Source organism: Rhinopithecus bieti, unplaced genomic scaffold (genome assembly GCF_001698545.2).
Source record: "Rhinopithecus bieti isolate Rb0 unplaced genomic scaffold, ASM169854v2 scaffold_83527, whole genome shotgun sequence".
NCBI classification, from domain to species: domain Eukaryota; kingdom Metazoa; phylum Chordata; class Mammalia; order Primates; family Cercopithecidae; genus Rhinopithecus; species Rhinopithecus bieti.
Window position 1 is genome coordinate 141159 of NW_016837625.1, and position 22377 is coordinate 163535.

At 54.1% G+C, this 22377-nt stretch overlaps 1 protein-coding gene across 1 annotated transcript in view; it reads left to right on the plus strand.

Annotated features, from left to right (window-relative positions):
* NUP210 (nucleoporin 210) overlaps nucleotides 1-22049 on the plus strand; it is an 87871-nt gene extending 65822 nt beyond the window's left edge. The window contains 16 exon segments of the mRNA XM_017865853.1: nucleotides 670-749; nucleotides 1557-1635; nucleotides 1638-1793; nucleotides 2968-3126; nucleotides 6200-6291; nucleotides 7951-8125; nucleotides 9638-9813; nucleotides 11142-11362; nucleotides 12664-12800; nucleotides 15145-15268; nucleotides 16238-16384; nucleotides 16741-16991; nucleotides 18338-18554; nucleotides 18979-19074; nucleotides 19149-19232; nucleotides 20504-22049. Of these exon segments, the coding sequence (XP_017721342.1) occupies nucleotides 670-749; nucleotides 1557-1635; nucleotides 1638-1793; nucleotides 2968-3126; nucleotides 6200-6291; nucleotides 7951-8125; nucleotides 9638-9813; nucleotides 11142-11362; nucleotides 12664-12800; nucleotides 15145-15268; nucleotides 16238-16384; nucleotides 16741-16991; nucleotides 18338-18554; nucleotides 18979-19074; nucleotides 19149-19232; nucleotides 20504-20604 (2295 nt within the window). The 3' untranslated portion in view covers nucleotides 20605-22049.
* Nucleotides 22050-22377: the final 328 nt, after the last annotated feature.

A 22377-nucleotide genomic window follows, 5' to 3' on the forward strand; every position in this document is an offset into this window, starting at 1 on the left:
CAGAAGGATGAGTGACAGGAGGGGAATGGGTTTCTATCAAGCACCTACTGTGTGCCAGGCATTAGCCCAAGTCATGAGACTCAGAAGATGGGCTCAGCATGAGCATGGCAAAAGGCCTAAGGGTTTTAATAGCCTCAGTTCAGCATGACTCAGCAGCACTAGGAAGAAGCCAGGAGACTTAGTCTTTGGCCAGATTAATAGGAGTGTGGAGTTAAGAATGAAAGAGGTTATAAATTCTGATCAGACTCTACAGGGCTCCTGCATTCGTCCCTGTACTCTGCTCAGTCAGAGACAGGCAGGCTGGATTTGGGGTTGGGAGGGCCTGGAGACCTGTTGCTTGAGGGCAGCCAGGCCTAAGGAAGAGCAGGCACCAGTCCCCGGCCCCAAGTCTGCAGTGCTAACCCGGAGCAGCTGGATCAGACAGGGCGGCAGCCTCAGAGGACTGGACTGGGACCTGTGGGGCCTTGGGAGAGGCAGTGGCTGGCCCATGAGGGCGAGCCGCCCACAAAGCCAGGCCTCCCAGGGCAGAGGAGCATGGTGCTGGTCATCCTCAGGGGCCTTCTCGCCACAGATTCTGAGCCACAGCCTCCTTCCCTTGAGGGGTCCCTTCCTGAAACATCCCTGGCCAGCACAGCATCCCCGCACCTAAGTGCCAGCCTCTTTCCCCAGGACCTTGTGCAGGTGGAGGTGCTGCTACTACGGGCCGTGAGAATCCGCGCCCCCATCATGCGGATGAGGACAGGCACCCAGGTAAGCTGACCTCCTGGGCTCTGAATGCTGGTTCCCGAAGAGCCACTGCTGGAACCCTGTCCTCAAGTTAGAGTGCTTCTCCACCTCCTCCATCTCCCTGGCCCAGGTGTCTAGGGCCTGCTTCTCACCTGTCCCCGCCCAGGGAGACACCCTCCATTGCTCTCTGGTAGCCACTGATGGAAGGTCTGCTTCCTGCTGGCCTGTCACCTTCCCACATCTGGAACAGCACCAGATGCCTAACAGGAGCACAGTGACTGTGGCACTTACTCCACTCCATGCTGTCTTGGACATTAATCCATTTGGTGTTCATAGCAGCCCTGGGAGGTTGGTGTCAGAACCATCTTGGTGTTGCAGATGAACAAATGAACACACAGAAAGCTTAAGGCCCGTGCCCAGGGCCACACAGCTAGGAAGTGGTAGCACTGGGAGTGGACTGGGCAGCCTGGCACGGCATCTGCTATGGCCTTTTGCCGTCTTGCCTCCACCTGCGCCCTCAAACCAACTCAGCAAATAGAGACTAAAGGAGCTGGGGACCGCACCCACGCATGCCCTGTGAGCAGGGACCCTGGCTAGATTAGGAGAGAGGGGCCTGGAGGAACCAGCACTGTGAGGCAGTGCGAGCTGTGCTGTTGGTGGACCTATGGCCTCCTAGAGCTCCAGGGACTCCTTCCAGAAATGAGTCTCTTGGCCATGGAGAGGCACAGCCCGCTGCAGGGGAGGGACAGTGTGAGGAAAACAGTCCCACCTCTGGTTTACTCGTTTGATATTTCATCAAAATTCCCAAACCTGTGCCGTGCTCTTCTCTGGTTGGGTAAGAATTGGGTTCATCTCCCACTGCTTGAAGGAGGCAGCAAAGCTTCTGGGGGCATTCCCAGTGCTGGGAACTACTGCTTCTGACTTCTCCCCCGCAGATGCCTGTGTATGTCACCGGCATCACCAACCACCAGAACCCTTTCTCCTTTGGCAATGCTGTGCCAGGCCTGACCTTCCACTGGTCTGTCACCAAGCGGGACGTCCTGGACCTCCGAGGGCGGCACCACGAGGTAGGTAACTATCTCCCTAGAGCTCACCTCCCAGCCCTGTCCCAGGCCAGCACCCCGAGGGTCAGGGAGGGTTCCTGCCACATTGTCTCAGAGGAGGTCCTCATCCTCACACCTAGAGAGGCCCTCCCTCTTTCTTCCCTCTCCCGAGGCTCATTGGGACTCCCTTCTCTCAAATGCTAACCACGCAGACAGAGTGAGTAGGTGCCTCTCCTGACAGAAGCGGCTGTGTGAGGAAATCACAAAAGTCCTGGGAGGTCAGAGTCTGCAGCTTCTGACCATTTTCTGAGATGATGCCTGGCAGCCCTCCGTTTCTTTTGGTTCATCCCAGAGACCAAACTCCCCTTCCCTTAGCCCAGCGAGGGGCCCTGGCTCCTCCTGAGATGTCAGAACTGGAAGGTGCCGGGGAGGCTACTAAGTCCCTCTGTGTTAACTGAGGCCAGAAACAGGAAGGGACTTGCCCAGGGTTGCCCAGCAAGCCAGTGGGGAAATGGGACTGGACACCAGCCCCTGTGACTCTAGGCTCAAGCCCAGGTGGGCCTTGGACACACAGGACCCAAGTGGAGGGTGGCTTGAAAGGTCGCCCCCTGCCTCATTCAGGAACAGTGGGGATGGAGGCCTGGAAAGAGACCCAAGCCCGGGGATAGGATTTCCTAAAGGCTGTCTGAAGCTTGTCTAGTGTAGGACTAATGCCCCCCGCAACCCCACCCAGTGGGAACAGGGTCCTGTCCCTGGTGCCTGGGGGCTCCCCCACATTGCCCCCATGGAGCATAAGCAGTGAGACTTACTAACAGATATCCCAAAACAAAGCAGTCTGCAGGGACACACTGCAAAACCCAGCATCGCTCTGGGTGACCTACAAGCACTGAAGTCTGAGGGACATCCTGTCATGAAGGCCCCTGGCTTATGTGGGTGGGCCCAGTGTTTTCCAAATGCATCTGTGCACGTTGTGCGATGCAGGCAGGGCAGGACCTGGGCACCCATGCTGGGGAAGCCAGGTCTGCACAGCTCTGGGGTTAGCAGACCCAACCCGGGCAGGAAGGCAGGGCCCTTGAGAACAGGCCAACAGCTGCCAGGACCAGAGGGCTGGGGGGTCTGGGCCTACTGTCCGGCTCTGCCTTTTTGAGGACACAGGGACCTGGGCCTTACACCTGAAAATGTGTTTGATGTCTTCCAGGCGTCGATCCGACTCCCGTCACAGTACAACTTTGCCATGAACGTGCTTGGCCGGGTGAAAGGCCGGACCGGGCTGAGGGTGGTGGTCAAGGCTATGGACCCCACATCAGGGCAGCTGTATGGCCTGGCTAGAGAACTCTCGGATGAGATCCAAGTCCAGGTAGGAGGCAGGTGGACAGGCCACAGGGAAGGGGGAGAGGAAGTGCCAGCTGCCCAATCCTCCTCCAGAGCCACATGTTGCATGGGCAGAGGCTGGGAGACCTGAGAAGCTCTCAGTCCGTGAGGTTGACAGTGGCCCATCGCAGTGGGGTAAGCATCCGAGTGTGACTGGTGCTGTGGGAGCCCAGAGGTAGGGTCAAGCAAAGGCTTCACTGAAGAGTAATGTTTCCGGATGGGAGGGGCTGGCAAAGGCCTGGAGGTGGGAACTCACTTGATGTGCAGCCAAAAGAGCAAAAAATTCTGAGCTTGGGGCTCCCTGTGTCTTAGTGGCCATTAATTTCATCATCTGTGTTTATTTAACACACATAGAGCACCCAACAGAGGCTGGGGCACCCTTACACGTTTTTCAGTATTGCTGCCTCTAGTCCTCAGGTGAAGCCTGCTGGGCAGGGGCTGAAGGGGCTGCCACCTGCTAATGCGCCTGAGGCGGGGAGGGTCAAGGTCACAGGGTAAGTGGGGAATGGCCTCAAGAGGCCGGGGTACTGTGACCTGTCCACATTTGGAAAACAGCCTCAGAGAGGGAGGGGCCTTGTTCAGAACCAGGGGGTCAGGACTGAGTCTAGCGGTTCTCCTGCCTGGGGTGCAGCCCTGGGTCTGTATCCGGCCTGTCCCTGCTACTTACAGGATGGGATCTGGGTGAGCTCCTGCCTCTCTGGGCCCCTCTGCAAGGTAGGGAGTTGGCAAATTTGTTCTGAAGAGTAATTTTGTCTTCAAGGGCCTCGTTCTGCTCCTCTGGACCTCAGTAACCCGTAGGTGCTCCTAAGCTGTAAAGAAAAACAAAAAATGTTCCCTATATGTCCCAAAACAGTTTCTAGTCCCCTCCTCAAGAAGAAATAAACTATGTCTAACCCAAGCACCTCCCTGATCAGGGACAAAGAAGCAAACTTTTCAAGAAAGAAAACACCCACAAAAAAACCCCACCGATTTGTCAACCCCTCACTCCTGCCTGCACGTGTGCGCGCGCGCACACACACACACACACAGACACATATACGTACATAAACACGTATACAGACACACAGGTCCACATGCACATCCCCACACTCACCAAGTGCATGTTCTTTGTTAAAAAGAAGTAAGTTCTGGAGCCTATCATGGAATTAAAGGCAGGGCTTTGCAGCTTCCAAATTCTGTGACCTCAGTTGGGTCACTTGACAGCTCTGTGCCTCTGTTGCCCTATCTCACAGCAGGTGGAGTTTGAGTAAATCAGAAACTAGAGAATCTGGATCCAGCCTACAAATGTGTTTTATTTGGCTCACTCAGGCCTTTGAGACAGCTTGTTGTCATGTAAAGATAGGAAGATTCTATGTGAAAATCTAAGATGCAGCATGTCCTAAAGATATGGTGTCTGCCACAGCAAAATCAGCAGGCAATGAGAAGCAACCTTGACTCCATTAGAGCTGCGCTGTCCAGTTTGCCACAGGCCCCACCACGCCCTGTTGTCTCCCTGACAGTGAGATCAAGAATCAGTTGCCGTTTACCATGGGGCTTGTGCTGTTGCTTTTCTTCTAGTTAACAGGAAAGTGGGAAATCTCTTACAACTCCCCCTCCATCTAAAGAGAGAAGATAGGAATGCATGGTTTAAAAAAAATAGGAGGAACCCTATTTGTGAATGTATTTACTGGGCAGTAAGTGTGTATGTGTCAGACTCAGTGAGGTGGCTTCCCTGTGGATGCCGGAAGGGGGCATACAAGTCAACCTTGTCTCACCTGACACTGAAACCCCACCCAGCTTCCAAAGGCTATTTCTCACCATTTGGGAAGTGCTGCCCCTCCTGTCACCTCATATGGAGCCCACAACTCTCAAGACAGGCGTGGAGAGGGTGTTAGTTTTGGACCATGCACCCAAGGAAATCTAGGCTTACCTGAACAGAGCACAGAGGAGCCGGGAGGGACAGAATCAGGCCATCTTCCTCTTGGAGAATCACTTGTCAGATCCGATGATACTGGCCATGGCCCAGGGCTCAGGCCCTAGGGGCATCCACCTGGTCTGATCAGAGGCCAGTGGGGAGCTCAGGGCACAGCTTTACCTGCCAGCTAGTGACTGCCCCTGAACCAGGCTGGGAGGCCACATAGGCAGCAGCCCCAAGGGGCCTTAGAGAGGGGACTTACACAGGTGGTGGACACATCTGAAGTCTTACAGAGAAGGGGTCTGGAGTTCCCAGGCAGGTGTTGCTGCTGTGGGCTCGGGGAGCTACCAGGGCCTTGGAGCACCTGGGCGTCCCAGGATCAGATCTGAGCCGATCTCATGAGGCTGATCATCTGCTAGACTGAGCTCCTCACCAGGCCCTTGTGTGTGTCTATGTGGATCCTGCAAGAACATGGTCAGAGCCAGCCAGAGGGACCTGGGAGGTAGAATGGAGGTTGTTCTGAGACGGTGGCAATGAGGAGAAGGATGTCTCTGTGAGAGGAAGGAGCAGTTAGGTGGTGCCTTGCCCAGGCTCAGTCCTGGCACAGTTACCCTGAGCAAGATCCTGTTGCTGGAGTTGTGCGTGCTGCCCTCCGAGCTCACATCCTAGCAGGTAAAGTTCTCCCTCACTGGGCACGGAGGGAGAGGCCTGTGTTTCCAGGCTCCTTGAAGGAGCTCCCATTAGGCTACACAAACATGAGGCTGCCTGCCTTTTCTCATCATATCTTTGGTGTGTGTGTGTGTGTGTGTGTGTGTGTGTGTATGTATTAGGGTCTTGCTCAGCTGTTCAGACTGGAGTGCAAGCCTTAGCCTCCCAAGTAGCTGGGACTAGAGTTGCACACTCCTTGTCTGGCTAATTTTTAAAATTATTTTATAGAGACTGGGGGTTTGCTGTGTTGCCTTGGCTGAGCTACTGCACCCGGCCACACCTTTGGCCTCTTAAAGGTCAGCCCTTCACATCATGTCACCAGTGACCTGACAGGCGAGAAAGCTGCTTTTCTCCTCTCTTGCCCCTCCTCGACTCTTGCTGCTAGGAGAGAAGCAGACACCTGGCCTGGATGTGACTCCAGTGCCCCATCGGAGGTGAAACTTGCCCTCTCTTGCAGGTGTTTGAGAAGCTGCAGCTGCTCAACCCTGAAATAGAAGCAGAACAAATATTAATGTCGCCCAACTCATATATAAAGCTGCAGACAAACAGGTACGTGACTCAGCTCTTATTTCCAGCAAAGCTGTGTGGCTGTACTTGCATCCGACAGCTCATGTGTCGACACTGTCAGGAGCCATGGGTGCTTTCAGGGAGGTTTTCTCCTGTTGTGCTTGGAATGGGTGAGGCCTCTGCCTGCTCCTTCTCTTCTCTGTGGTGTTTCTCTGCTTCTTGAAATCACTTCTCACTGTGGGTCTCTTTTTCCTCTTTGTAGCCTAGAAACATTTTTATGCAAGCTACTAAAATTCAATCTTTAAAAGGGAAAAAAACACCAGCTTAGAAGTGTTGTGTTTCAAGACTTGCCACTCAGAGTGTAGCTGATGAGCCAGAAGCATCAGCATCACCAGGAAGAGGAGATGCAGCTCTCAGGCTCCACCCAAGACCTGCCCAAGGAGAAGCTGTACTCTAGGGAGATCCCCAGGCGAGGGGGCCACACAGTAACGCTTGAGAAGAGCTGTTTAAAGCTCTTCTGCAAACATGATTCCTACCTTTGATTCCAAAAGGATGCCTTTCATAACAGTGGCTTGTATTTGAATGGCAGTTGCCAAGCGGGAGACTCCACGGGCCACAGGATACTTACTTGTTGCATGAAACACATGCATGTTTTCATTCAGCCAAAAGTAACAAAGTGCCAGGCTCCATGCTGGGCTCCAGGAACGCAGATATGGGTGACATAGGGTGCCCTGGAGGAGGGTAGCAGGAGAATGCTATTATAAAGCAAGGTGTAGTATTCAAGCCAGAGCCCAAAGAAGGGTGCTGTCCATGGAGGTTTAGGGGAGGCATGTCCCAGGTGGAGATGTTCGGGCTGGAGTTCTTGAAGGATGAGTAAGAGTTCCCTAGGTTAAGAGGAAGGGGTTGGTGGGGAAATAATGTTTAGGCAGAAGCAATAACATTTGCTCCTAGTCATCTATAGGGCTGTGGAAGAGACAGAGATGATGGGAACTAGCCCTGGGAGCTGGAGGCCTTTCCTTCCTGGGTTTCTTTATTATATTAATAAATATGTAAAAGGGTAAAAAATATGGCATAATTTGCTTCCTACCCAGTGCATAGTATCAGTAGTTTGCTAACAGTTTTCTTAGCAGGTAGCCTGTTTTTATCCTGTTGACAGTCCTTAGAAATAGGACAAGGCAGGATCATTGCACACCTTTTACCATGTAAGAAGTCAATGCTGAGAGAAGAGGGGACATAATGTGCACACAGTTGGCGGCAGGACATGTTGGGACCGGCTTTGGATTCTGTCAGACTCAAAGCCCCATCCTTCACTATGCCAGGCTGCCTTGCTTCAGTAAATTGAGAGCAATTTGCTGCAGAAATGATATTTTACAGTAAATGTCCCATGGAGCTGATGAAAGAAACTACCCTCACAGTCTCTCCCTCCCTGCTGGCCGACCCACGGCAGGCACTGCTCTGGGAAGAGTGAGAAGCCACACTTTGCTCGGAACCATTGGATTTCTGAATTAGTTTTCCATAGGTGACTGATGAAGCCTCAGACAACTGACAGCACATGGTCCTGAGGCCCGTGGGGCCAAGATTGGGCCTTTTTCACCTCCAAGGAGCATGGGGAGCCACAGGCTCTTAGATCTCCTGGCATTGTATCCAGGCCCACTCTCACTACTGCCGTCTACAAAAACAGCTCTATTTTGTTTTCCAAAGGGATGGTGCAGCCTCTCTGAGCTACCGCGTCCTGGATGGACCTGAAAAGGTTCCAGTCGTGCATGTTGATGAGAAAGGCTTTCTAGCATCAGGGTCTATGATCGGGACATCCACCATCGAAGTGATTGCACAAGAGCCCTTTGGGGCCAACCAAACCATCATTGTTGCCGTAAAGGTAGAGTTGTATTCTCCTCCTTTTTGGAGTAATGAAAGCAATAGCACTGAGGTAGTATGCCTCTCAGGTGTAAAAGTGAATATATTCACCTTCCAGCTGAGAAACTGTAGATAGGAATTTAAGAGTAACTCAGGGGCGAAGGTCCTAGGTAGATAAAAAGCTACAGCATCTTCTGGTCATCAGAGCCGAAGATCCTTGGGAGATCATTGATTCCAAGTACTTCATTTCATAGATGAGGCCCAGCGAGGTCCATGATTGGCATAAGGTTACAGAACTGGGACTGGCACCACAGCTTCCAGACTGGAGTGCCGGTGCTCCACCCACCGTGCTTGGCCACTGATGTTATCACCACCACCCATGGTGGAGCTCCTGCTCTGGGCCAGCCCAGTGCCTAGAACATGATCTGTTCTTAAGAGCATTGGATGATATGCTCGGTATCTACTATAGTAAAGTTATGACATCCAGTACATGACATCTGCTGTGGTTTTGAGAATGAGGTGGCCCATTTTCCAGACAAGGAGACTGAGGCTCAGAGTGGGAGTGACTTGCTCAAGGTTGCATGGGAATTGAGAGATGGGGTCTGTCTGCTTTGGGCAGTGTCCTTCTACCATATCATGGTACTGCCCTCTGCCATTCTGTGTTCCTTAGGGATGGGACCTTCTCCATCAGCATCCCTGGGTCAGGTCCTGCGGTTTTGCTGAATGGAATTTTCTTTCCATGTCTCATCACCACTTGCTGAACCCTGGATGACAGAAGACACACACTCACTTAAATCTTTAGACTCTGCCTGGGTCACAGACCTTTTTCATTAATTCACATCTTCTGTTTCAAAGTGAGTGCCTGGTAGCAGATCCCCGCTCTAGTTTTGGTGAGTGAAAGTGACTGATTGCTCATCCTATTTCAACAAATACGTATTGAGCACTAGCTGTATACCAGACACTGCACCACTGAACTTTGTCAAAGAAGTTCAGACCTTTGGAGCACTAGTTTTTGAGCCAGGATAGATTTTCACCTGGACTCAGAGAAACAAGGGCTACTGTTTATGGAGCTTGGGTTCTTGGGCTCCAGAAATCCCCATTTCCCTCCTTGACCTGGTGGCCTGCAGGCACACTGTGACATCCTTAGAGCTTCCCCTGCGATCCAGAAGGACGTTGTTTCTTTAAATGCCCCGAGAGCCAGGTTCTCTGAAGAAACTGGATATTTGCAGCCCAGGGGGCCCTCTCGCAATATGAATAGCGATCTCATTTTTCCAAGTCATGGATTGGGACACTCCTGGGTAGGTTTTCTCATAGTGAAGCCAGTCTGCTGTGTTGGGAGGTAAGAACCTTGTCACTAAGTTGGGACACTCTGGGGAGTGTGGCCTTTACTCCTCTCAGGATCCCTAAGTCCAGCCCCACATTGTTCCTGAAGTGGATCCTCCTGGGGGCAGGCGTCCCCTCCTTGAGAGGTAGGTTTTGCTGGAGGCCAGTCCCTGGCACTGAATCCTCATCATACCTGTATGTTGTCCTTTAGGTATCCCCTGTTTCCTACCTGAGGGTTTCCATGAGCCCTGTCCTGCACACCCAGAACAAGGAGGCCCTGGTGGCTGTGCCTTTGGGAATGACCGTGACCTTCACTGTCCACTTCCACGACAACTCTGGAGATGTCTTCCATGCTTACAATTCGGTCCTCAACTTTGCCACTAACAGGTAGGATGTGGGCGAGGGTCATTTCTCCTATAAAGTCCTGTCTGGTACCTGGTAGAGACAACTGGGGATAACACAGAAAGGCTGCTGCTATTGAAGGAAGATGTGTGTTACTTCAGTTTCCAAGAGATGTGGGCATGCTGCACCATGCAGGGCCACAAGGAAGCACCACTGCCCTCGGGGGATGCAGACCATCTCAGAGGAAGACAGACAGGCATCAGCCCCCAAAGGAGGAAGTAGGGTGTGGGGAAGCTCCAGGGAGTGCGCCCCAAGGCACAGGAGATTGGCACTTCAGCCCCGGCTGCCCACAGATCCTGCCACGGTTGTGTTTCCCTGTTGCTGAATGCATTCAAAGACAGGTGTCAAGGGTGTTGCCTTATGGAAAGAACTAGGGTTTAGAGTCAGGCCTGGTTCTAGCCACAGCTCTGCCCTTTGTGGGCCCTGTGAGCAGGTCACCATCCAAAAATCTGTTTCCACACCTATCATGTTGGGCAATGTGGCCTAGGTTCCAGGGCTTTCCTTCAGCTGAGGGAGTGGTCATGAGGACCTCTGGCAAACCATGGTGCTCTGTGTGTGTGCACAGAATTGCCATCTGTCAGTTTAGGGCATGTCCTGGAGGAAATGGAGCCCAGTTCTCCCAGCCCTTTGGCTGCACTGCAGGTCATTCTGGCCTTCTTGTGGCAGGAGCACCTGATAGAGACCCAGTCAGCACTCAGGATCAAAAGGTGTGGTGGAGGCAAGGATGCAGCCACGATCCCTAACCCCAACTATCACCCCACGCAGTCCACACTTCTGCACCAAAGCTGCCATTGCCAACATTGAGCACCTGCCCTGTGGCAGGTGCCTCCTCACTGCTGACCTCATGTAATACTCACACCAGGCCTGTGTCGTGGGCACGTGATGATCCCCATTTTTCAGAGGAGGAAAGGGCAGAGGCTGCTTCTGCAGTCAGGTTGCATAGTAAGGGCAGCCTTCCCTTTCTGGTGTGTCCAGTTCTCTGGTGGGAAGAACGTAGGGAAGCACTCTGGATCTCTTTCCCCTCGGGGCCTCAGTTTCCTTTCTGGAATGCCGGAATGATGCTGCTGCCACTGCCTAGCTGCGGGCTGTGTGTGCTTTCTGGGGTGACAAGTGAGGAGGCCTGTGCCATCTGCCTGCAGTGGTCCCTCGTCTGGGGCTGCTGTTTGGTAACCTTGAGTTGGGGGCCACAACTGGGACCTCAGTCAGTCGAATGTTTTGCTCAGCAGAGGACCTGGACTACGTTTCTCCCTCTGGGAGTTGGAGGCTTCTTTACCGAGACTGAGAGCAAGCCCTCCTTTCTCTCCTGTGCCTAGAGACGACTTCGTGCAGATCGGGAAGGGCCCCACCAACAACACCTGCGTTGTCCGCACAGTCAGTGTGGGCCTGACACTGCTCCGTGTGTGGGACGCAGAGCACCCAGGCCTCTCGGACTTTGTGCCCCTGCCTGTCCTACAGGCCATCTCCCCAGAGCTGTCCGGGGCCATGGTGGTGGGGGACGTGCTCTGTCTGGCCACTGTTCTGACCAGCCTGGAAGGTAAGACAGATCCTGAGCCAGGGAACCTGTGGAGTCACGGACGCTTGCAAAGCTGAGTGGGGGCTACCTGGGCGGGGCTACCCGGGCGGTGGCTCGGCGCCAGTCACGGGGGCCTGCAGGCAGACCTGCAGGATACTCAGGAGCAGTGCTCCAAAACTGCTGCCCAGAGACCAGATCCAGCCTGTGCCTGTTTTCTGCAAGGAAATTTTTGTTGACACTCAGCTGCACCATGCATTTATGTATGGTCAGTGGCTGTTGTCACCCTACCACTGCCAGATTGTGTGGTCATAGCAAAGATCATATGGGCTGCATAACCCAAATGCTTATGTCCGACCTTCAGAGAAAGCATTTGCCGGCCCTTTTCTGGAACAGCTCCGCCCGGAGGGCGTCCCCTGCTCCTGTGGGGCATCCTGCCTCTGCACAGTCTCACACAGTTCCTCTAGCCAGGAGACACACTGATCTCCGCTGCTGCTGAGGAACTGAATTCACCATTTTAGTGAATTCTGTGGGAAGTGGCCGCCACCGTGGACAGCACAGGCTAGGAGACTTAAGCAAAGAAGGACATTGGGCTAAATCAGTGGCTTCCAAATTTCAGCCATGCGCAGGTGACCTGTAGTACATCTGTGGAACACATGTACAATTATTTACTTAGTTTTTATTTTCAAATTGTCTCCACCTTTTTGTTTTTTTACCTTACTAAATTCATTTTAAAAGGAGATGAAATACTACCTTTAAGGAAAAACAAATATAATTTGCCATAAATAGATTATGGTTGAGTCCTTTAATTGTATTAATTATATAATGTGATTAGCTTTTAACTCAGAAGTGTATGTGGTGAAAGCTCTGAGCCTCACACCTGCTGTCTGTTTGCTAAAAAGGAATTGATAAGGCAACGAAGGAATGGGGAGGGCTGTGCTTTGGGGAAGGAGCTACAGAGGGCAGGGCCTGGCAGCAGCACCAGACCATTCCTGGGCAGGGGTCAGCTAAAGCTTCATGCCAGGATGATCAGGAAATTCCAGGCAGGGAGTTGTGGGTCAGGGAGAGCAGGTGCTACGGGCCACAGCCCTGTAGAGGGTGGGTGCAGCAGGGTAGGAAAGCTGATGGCTCCAGGTGGCTGGAGCCAGGAGCATGACCGGCACTGGGGCAGGCAGTGTGGCTGTCTCCTGAGGCTGCTGAGTGAGCCCCCGTTGGGGTAGTGGCAGCCAGTGAGGAGGCTGGCTTATCATCCAGGTGAGCTGGGCTTTGACTGGAGTGTCCAGCTATGGGAAGGGGGTGACGTCACATCCATGTTTCCTCTCCAGGCCTCTCGGGAACCTGGAGCTCCTCGGCCAACAGCATCCTCCACATAGACCCCAAGACGGGTGTGGCTGTGGCACGGGCCGTGGGATCTGTAACAGTTTACTACGAGGTCGCTGGGCACCTGAGGACCTACAAGGAGGTAGGCCTCAAGCAGCCGGAGGCACAAGTGACTCAGTGGCCTGTGAGGCGGGCCTGACCTTCTGGGAGGATTATGAAGACTTTTCCTTTTAGAGAAAAGCCATCTGAGGGCTTGGGGTCTGGGAGTCATGAGTCTGGGACTGGCCACTTGCTGACTCTGACATGGGGACAAGCTCCCTTTTCTTTCTAGGCCTCAGTCTTCCCATGTTCAAGAGGGTGTGATGTGGACAGGCAGCCTTGTAGGGTGGATTCCAGCTCCCATGGGCTTGGTTCTGGCAGCCCTAGAGTGGGCACTTCCTGGGAGCCGGTGCTTCCCCGTCACCTGCAAGGTTAAGACTCCCTGTGCAAGTCACTTTTTGAGTCTGGAGGCAACAAAACCTCTCTCTTCCATTCATCTCCAGTTAGGAATGAATCAGTGGGCCAAGTCTGACTGAGATCCAAATGCATCTCATTTTTAGAGGCAGCATGTGCTTTACAGAACCTAGCAGTTTAACCTAATAGTTTGCATATTTAGTGCTGCAGCTCTGCGGTTTGGGCGAGCCAGTTGCAGACAGAGGCATCCTCTGACAATACAGCTGTGCTCTCCTGGAAAGAGCCTCTGATCAGGGGATGGGGTGGCATGGACAAAGGTGTGCAAGGTTCAAGGGCAGAGCATGGGGGGCTGGAACAGAGGGTGTGGGAGAAGCATGGTCTGGCTTTGTGATCAGATCAGAAAATGCACCGGATTCCGGGCAGTTTGGTGCAGGTTGACGGTGCGGCATCTAGAGCCAGATGGTCTAGGTCAAATCCCAGCTTGGCCACTACAAGGCTATGACTGAGCAATCACTGAGTCTCGCTATGCCCTGGTTTTCTTGTCTATATAATGAGGATGATAGTGTTGTGAGGATTCAGTGAGTTAGCATGTGGGAAACCCCTAGGGTGGTGCTCAGCCCATAGCCAGTGCTCAGCAGAAATTAACTGTTGCTGCTCCTGTTCCAGGGTGAAGGGGTAGAAGCTTATGCCACACTCAGTGGAATTTTTTAAACAGTGCTATAGACCAAGGCTGTGTTTGCTGAGGTTACCTGGCTCCTGGAGGAGCTTGAGAGAGCAGTGGCTGCAGGGTAACTGGCCAGAGACTGAGGCCAGGCCCTCAGCTGGGTTCATTGGGTGTGGCAGAATCTAAAGGCAGGTTTGGGAGAGATGGGAGGGAGGGAGGCACATCAGAGCTCCATGAGCATCCAGAAGTGGGGCTGGAGGGGAGGAAGGGCTTGGGGTGACCAGGCTGCTACTGGTCCTTTGTTGAGAGGGGCACACAGAGGTGAGTAGGCCTGCAGGGAGGTGAGGAGCCTGGGCCAGGGAGCTAGAGATGTCACAGCTCTCCCAGGTGAGGCAGGGGGCACAGCTGGGTGGGTGCGGCAGGAGCACTGTGAAGAAGGCTGGACAGGGGGAGGCTCACTCCAGAGGTGGCTTCTGAAGCCCTGGGAGTGGGTGGGAGCGCACGGGCACTGCAGGAGTGCAGGTAGGAAAGGGACCAGGAGGCCTTGGGCACTCTCTGAGGGTAGACAGGGAGGAAGGGGAGAGGAGAGCCAGAGTTGGGGGGTCCCAGGCTAGGGAGTGGGACACAGCCTCTGTCAGTCCCTGGAGGTGGATGGTGGTGAGCCCTGAGAGGAGGCCCCGTGAGTTTGACAGTGATGCAGGCCTGGTCACCTACACATCCCTGGGAGCTGCAGGGGCTTCGATCCCATCCCTGTTCTGAAGTTCACCTACTGGTAGAAACCAGATCCCCAGAGGCAGGGACCGCTGGTGCCTGCTGAGAGAGGGAGGGGGGCCTTCAGCTGCAGGAAGTGGCCTTGGGCCTGAAGGGTGGATGGGGCTGGGCTCTGCAGAGAAGGTGGGAGGGTGTCCTAGCCAAGGGATTGCAGGGGGGTCACCAGCCTGGGGCTGTTTGGATGTGGCCAGGTGCAGGATGGGGCCCACGAGGAACAGCTAGGAAAATCTGGGCAGACTGGATTCTGGTTGGGGTGCGGTGCTGTACTACAGAGAAGTAATCCTGGCTGTCCCAAGAGCCAAAATCCTCAGCCCACCCAGATCAATTAATGAATTCAGGCCCACTGCTCAGCGTCCAGTCGGCTGCTGGGAGAAGCAGCTTATTCAATGGGAGAACTGAGCTGTGAAGTCTGACTAGACTGGGCTCAAACCCCCTCTCTGCTACATTCTAGCAAGGCATTTAGGCTTTGAGCCTCAGTGTTGCCACCTGTGAAATGGGTGACACTGTGTCACAGACTGCAGGGTGAGGTCGTGGAAACGCTCAGCATGGACCGGGACATAGGCGGCGCTCCATGAAGCTTCCTTGGCTCCCTCTCTAGGTCGTGGTCGGCGTCCCTCAGAGGATTATGGCCCGTCACCTCCACCCTATCCAGACAAGCTTCCAGGAGGCTACAGCCTCCAAAGTGATTGTTGCCGTGGGAGACAGAAGTTCTAACCTGAGAGGTACTTAATGAGGGGCTTGGGCGGTCTTCAGAGTACCTGGGAGCAGGGAGGTGGCTTCCTGTGTCCTCCGGATGGAGTTTGTCTGCTTTTCCTATTCACACTCACACCAACTCCAGAGAGGGCATTTAGCCCCCACTCGTCCACTCCTTCCAGCGTTTCTGAACTTGGAGTCCTCCAAAAGCTGAGCCAGCGAAAGGAATCTTCATAATGGAGCCCAGCTCCCAGAAGGTGCCTGTTCTGCACTAGAAATGTGACTTCAGCCCAAGGGCACCCTAGCAAAGAAAGCCACAATTTCCCACCATGAATCCCAGAAACTAATGAATTAGCAGGACTGGTTGCTGGTTTTAATTTTTGTAATGACCTCTCCCAGGTCATGCATAGAATGTTGAATCCCATCCCCGCCCATGACAGCCCTGAACAGCAGCTGCCAGAAATAAGTGAGTCAACAGGGCTGTTTTCTTACACCACTTCACTGGCAGAGTGAAGCACCGCCCTTCTCGTCCTAATTAATGAGGCATCTCTGTTCCATCATGGCAGCCTCTGCTCCTTCCTCAGCACAAGTGGACAGCACTGTGCCATTGCCAAAATGCTGCTCAGGTGTTAGTGGAGAACTAGTGCCCTCCGAATGTGCAGAAGTAAATTGCCATTTCCCCTGCTGACAGGGACAGAAGTCAGGCATTAGTGGGCCCGGCCCGTCTGCTGTGCCCCTGGATACAAGGTCTGGAACAGATGCTGAAATTCTGACTTGAAGCTCCCTGTGATGCCGAATGGCGCCCTTTTCCATATGATGTGTCCTTGGCTTTACCAATCTTGGCTGCATCTCAAAACTTTGAGCAGCCCTGAGGCCCTGCTGGAAGACATGCAAAGGCAGGTGGCATTTGCGGCCCAGCCAGCCTGTGCAGGCCTGGTGGAATTCGGTGTGGTGGCTATCGGGCCTGGCCCACACCCTCTCATCTCTCCCCTCTCTAGGCGAGTGCACCCCCACCCAGAGGGAAGTCATCCAGGCCTTGCACCCAGAAGCCCTCATCAGCTGCCAGTCCCAGTTCAAGCCGGCCGTCTTTGATTTCCCATCTCAAGATGTGTTCACTGTAGAGCCACAGTTTGATGCTGCTCTGGGTAACTGCGAGGATTTGAAAGTGAAAGGGACTTGGAGACAGTCTCTGTCTTCTGGGCATCTTGGGGCTTCATGTGCCCAGCTCACCATGGCCATCTGTCCAGAGGGGAGAGATTGTTAGGAGCCCCGCCTGGGGATTGACTCCAGGGGGACTTGGGAGGACTGCTGGTCACAGAGGGTATCCTAGCTTGGCCAAGGCCTTTACGGGGGATTCCCAGGAGGACTTCTGGAGGAGGTGACTTCTCACCTGGGCTCTGGAGGATGCATAGGAGTACCCTGGTTAGAGAAGCAGGGAGAAGAAATGACATCAGTGCATGGGCAGGAGAGGGGACAAGACAATACACTCTTGTCTCCGCAGGCCAGTACTTCTGCTCAGTCACAATGCACAGGCTGACAGACAAGCAGCGGAAGCACCTGAGCATGAAGAAAACAGCTCTGGTGGTCACTGCCTCCCTCTCCAGCAGCCACTTCTCCACAGAGCAGGTGGGAGCCGAGGTGCCCTTCAGCCCAGGTCTCTTCGCCGACCAGGCTGAAATCCTTTTGAGCAACCACTACACCAGCTCTGAGGTCAGGGTCTTTGGTGCCCCGGAGGTTCTGGAGAACTTGGAGGTGAGTGGCATGTGCATGCCTCAGGCCAGGCCGCAGTCAAGGGCGTCAGGAAGGCCCTGGAGGAAGAGGGAATGTGGCGTGGATGTCCTGGGCCAGCTCTCTTTAAAATTTATTTTTATTATAATTTTTAAATTGAAGTACTCTTTCCGTAGCACTATTGCTGTCTCTCAGGCTGCGTGATTGTATTAATTGATCCGACCTCTGCTGGTCTTCCCCAGCTGTAAGTTAAGCTTGTGGGGGCAGCACTGAGAACCGAGAAAAGGTGCCAGTGAGCATGTGGTGCGTGGCATGGCCGAATTCAGTGCAGGAGCATCCGCCACAGAGCAGGGAGGAAAGCCCTAATCCCTGCTGGGACAAGTCCCCTCTCTCCAGGCCTCACTTCCCCCATGACTAAGTCTTGGGGTGGGGTTGGGGGGTGAATGATCCCTCAGGCCCAGAGCCTAGCAGGCTGGAAAGAGTTCTGGGGTGAGAGAACCAAGGAGTTCCTCGGCATTTCCACCTGCTCATCCTCCTGCCTTGCTGCAGCCAGTGTGACAGCATGTTCTCCCGCAGAGGCAGGGAATGCCCAGCATCGCCGATGAGGGAGGAGGGCCGGCCCCCTGGCGGCTGCTGGAGACCAGCCGTGAGCAGAGCTCGGGCTGCTGCCTTGGAGAGTGGGTGCTTGGTGATATTTTGTGTTGGTTTAGCCTTTTTTTTTTGAGACGGAGTCTCGCTGTGTCACCCAGGCTGGAGTGCAGTGGCACTATCTTGGCTCACTGCAATCTCCACCTCCCAGGTTCACGCCATTCTCCTCCCTCAGCCTCCCGAGTAGCTGGGACTACAGGTGCCTGCCACCACACCGGCTATTTTTTTGTATTTTTAATAGAGATGGGGTTTCACCGTGTTAGCCAGGATGATCTCGATCTCCTGACCTCATGATCCGCCTGCCTCAGCCTCCCAAAGTGCTGAGATTACAGGCGTGAGCCACTGCGCCCAGCCTGGTTTAGCATTTTTGTAAGCAGCAGTTGATTAGAATTGAATAAACTTGAATTTGATTCTGACATTCATATTGATTTGCTCTTCCCTCAAAAAACACCCTGAGTACGGACAGGGCTTCCCGACTCTGCAGACTACATGCCGTCCATGAGCAGTGCCCAGGTGTCATTACCTGCCCATGAGGTGTGACCTGGGCAGGGGTCCCCACTCCATACCCTTGGGCCCCAGGAGGGAAGCCCAGCATGTCAGGCTGAAGCGGGGGTGCTTCCAGAGATGGGCCATGCAGAGCAGCCCTCCCGCCTCGGGGTCCTGAGGCCCCACTCAGTGTTTCCTCCACTGAGTCCCACCCCCAGCTCTAATGTCTCTTCCAGGTGAAATCCAGGTCCCCAGCTGTGCTGGCATTCGCAAAGGAGAAGTCTCTTGGGTGGCCCAGCTTCATCACATACACAGTTGGTATCTCGGACCCCGCGGCCGGCAGCCAGGGGCCTCTGTCCACTACCCTGACCTTCTCCAGCCCCGCGACCAACCAAGCCATTACCATCCCAGTGACAGTGGCTTTTGTGATGGATCGCCGTGGGCCCGGTCCTTGTGAGTTGCGGAATGATGTCATCTGGGACAGACCAGGGTGGGGAGGGACAGGCAGAAGTGGTCCTGGCTATCAGTAGAAACCTGGGGTGTAAGAAATGGAGGAGTCAGAAATGCAAAATGTCCCTCAAAGTGATCACTGCTCATTGGGGCCATGATGCAGACTTTAGTTCCCCAGCTTTCCCATCTGTTATCAACGTGGCAGCCACAGGGACTGTGCCCCTCCTCTGCTCAGCAGCCAGAAGAGGAAGCGCCAGAGTACCAAGAGCAGCTGTGGGCCCGGACCTCCAGCAGGTGGCCTGGCCTTCATCCTTATGTCTAAGAGGGGCCTGTGGACTGCCCTGTAGACATACAGTAGTGCAGGAACATGATGGGACACCACAGTGGGCCTGGTGGTTTTGGTAACTCATCTTCCCATTGATGGCAGATGGAGCCAGCCTCTTTCAGCACTTCCTGGACTCCTACCAGGTCATGTTCTTCACGCTCTTTGCCCTGTTGGCTGGGACGGCGGTCATGATCATAGGTGAGGAGGCTGCGTGTATCTCTGGGTCTGTTCCCCTGCCCCCTCCTGCTCTAACCAACCATGTGCTCTTGCAGCCTACCACACTGTCTGCACGCCCCGGGATCTTGCCGTGCCTACAGCCCTCACGCCTCGAGCCAGCCCTGGGCACAGCCCCCACTGTGAGTAACTCCCCTGCAGGCAGAACCAGGCAGCTGCTGAGAAAGAAAAGAGCCCTGGGGGAGGGGTTGAGGCTCCTGAACCCTAAGTCTCAACAGGTCCTTGCCTGGGCCAAAGGAGCCTGAGGCCCAGAGGACAGATGTGGGAGCCAGGAGGGTCAGGGCAGAGGGGCTGCCAGTCCTGGTTCAGCAAGAGCTTTCCCCAGGCAGAGCTATGCTAGGTGGAGGTGTGGGCAGCAAGGAGCTCTGTCTAGGCAGGGGTGCATGCTAGGACCAGATTCTCACCTGCTGGGGCTGCCTCAGAAGGCTCTAAGCTGGGGTTGGACGAGCTGACTCACAGATGGGGATGCTGGGTAGTTCTGATGAGAAGTTTCCCAGAAGAAGGGGCAAATTCATTTCTTTCAATGGTCCAACTGTTTCTGGTGACCCTGCACAGCTCCAGGGAGCACCTCACTGTGTGAATGCAATTTCTCTCAAACAATGCAGTGCCCAGCCTATAGTGTTCTATGCGAAGGCCCTTTAATGTCTTCTGATTCCCATTTGAGGGTTCTCTCACCTACACAGAGAGTCCTTGAGCTCGTGTCTGCCGACATGGGGGCCCATGGACCAGCTTCAGGGGGGGTCCCTGAATTTGTTTGAAAGAAGACCCAGTTGTGTGGGTAGAAGCACTTTCCTGGGTAAGGAGAGCCCACACGTCCTCGCCTTCTGCCTGACGGCTTCTCCACCTGCGAAGCGGTGCCCAGGGGAGGCCATGGGTGCTCAGCCTTCTCACAGCTCTGCTGCTTTCTGCAGCTGTTCTGGCAGCAGGCACCTGCCCTTTCTAGCTGCCTCTCTCAGCGTGCTCCTCCCTGGGTTTTGGGAGCCACGCCTGGGTCTCTGCAAGGTCTCCGGAGCACTGTAGAACCGCTGCTCCCCTCGAGGTCTTTGTTCCTGTGGCGCTCTTGCCCAAGGCTGTGTTGCGTTCAGATGCACGGGCCCTCCCTGCCACATGCTCCCTGGACAGATGCTGCTGTGGTCCTGAAACTTGACACTTGTTCTCCCCGGACAGATTCTGCGCTCCTGGGTGTTAGGGTGGCATCCCAGGCCTCTCTGTGTGGATGAGGCCAGCTCAGCAGGTGCCCATGGACTTCCCTCTGCTGGCTGGGAGGAGGCCTCGGGGCATCACTATGAGAGTGTCCTGGGTGAGGCAGGCACCTGCTGAATGCTGGCTGTAACTGAGGAACGCGCCGCTCTCCCTGGCTCTGCTGCTCACATCGTCTCTCTTCCCACCCCAGATTTCGCTGCCTCATCACCCACGTCTCCCAATGCACTGCCTCCTGCTCGCAAAGCCAGCCCTCCCTCAGGGCTGTGGAGCCCAGCCTATGCCTCCCACTAGGCCTTGTGAAGGTTCCCAGAGGATGGATCTCAGCCGAGCCTCGTGCGCCCCCAAGATGGGAGATCCTTGCTGCATTCACACCGGAACAAGCCCCTCCAGACGAGTGCCCCCGCCAGCTTCACTGCCGTCTCTGTTCACACAGAGCTATAGTTTCGGCTCTGCCCATTAGCTCATTCTTTTATATAGGAGTTTTAAATGTGTGTTTTTTTCCTTTCAGGTCTTACAAAGCTAAGACTTTTTTGCTCATTCCTTTTTGCATGGTTGTCTAGGGTTTCTGGACAATGTGCTGTTGCATTTTTATTTTCCTAGCCTTGCTGAAATCTCTCCCTTCTCAAGACTTTGAGCAGTTAAAAGTACTCTTTAGAAGTTGTCTGTAGGTGACGTTACTGTAGTGGTCTCAGGGAAAGGATTGTCCAGTTACTTTAGGGGTTTTTTTGGTGGGGTTTTTCCCCCTGTGAAAACTTACTTTTCCCCTAGTCTGGTTGCTGCTAGGAATTTTGGGGAGCAGAGGGACGTGCATGTCCCTGTGTCTGCCCCACTGCCGCAACGGAAGCCTCAGGAACCAGCACCTGGAGGCCGGGATAGCCAACCCCTGGGTGAGCGAAAGGCTGGAGAACACGGGAGCTCACCCAGGGCTGCTGCCCGACCACGGGCCACTGTGAACAGACTTCAGTCCTGTTTTTGTTTCATAAGCTGTTGAGACATCTGGTGGACTTGGCTTAGGCCCCGCTGGGACATCCCAAGTGTGATCCCTCTCACTCCATCAGGACACCAGGACTGTCCTTAGGAAAATTCCTTGAGGTGGCAGCAGGAGTCGTATTTTCTGTGTGTGTGTTTCGGAAAGCTGCTGTGTCCTGCCTCAGCACAAAGACCCAGTGTCATTTGCTCCTCCTGTTCCTGTGCCACTCCAGAACCTCAGCAGATCTGAGCCACCGCCTGCCAGTGTGAGAGGCGGCCACTTTTATGGCAGCTCGTCAGGCGCAGGGCCCCAGGCAGCTTCCCAGCAGGCCCTAGAGCCTGGCCTGAGCCGGTTTTGGAGGGCAGCCACCAGCCCAGGGCCTGCCCATCCAGAAGGGACTCCCCAGGGGCTGGGGGAGGAGACCCTTGGAAAAGTCCTCTCTTCCCAGCTCCTGGTTCTGGATCTGAGATTCTCAGATCACAGGTGCCTGTGCTCTAGGCTGAGGCTAGGCCACCCTCAGGGAGATCCAGAGACTCATGCCCATGGCCATCCATGCATGGACGCTGTGTGGAGAGTCCAGGATGACTGGGGATCCCGCACAAGCCCCCTTCAGTCCTTCAGGGCTGGGCCATGTGGTTGATTTTTCTAAAGCTGGAGAAAGGAAGAATTGTGCCTTGCATATTACTTGAGCTCAAACTGACAGCCTGGATGTAAACAGGAGCCTTTCTACTTGGTTTATTTAATAAAGCTCTATGTGATTTTTTAAGAGGGTATGATCATTGATGAGACTTCTCTCTGATGATGATGGTTTCTTCCCTTTACCCATCTATGATACTCTGGGGCCTGGCAGAGCTAGAGGTCTGAGCTTTATTCTCCCCAAGGGGTGAGCATCATTTTCAAGCACACTCAGGTTGGCAAATTCAAGTGCATCGGGACATAGCCAGATCTTGCCAGCAAGTGAGTGTGCCCAAGAAGGCATGTTGACAAAACCATGTGATGCCACACAGTTCAGCTTTCTGCTCCCAAGCTAACCAGGCGACTCTCTATCTCTAATGGTTGCCAGAAAAGGCTTTTAGCACCATTTAGCACTAAAA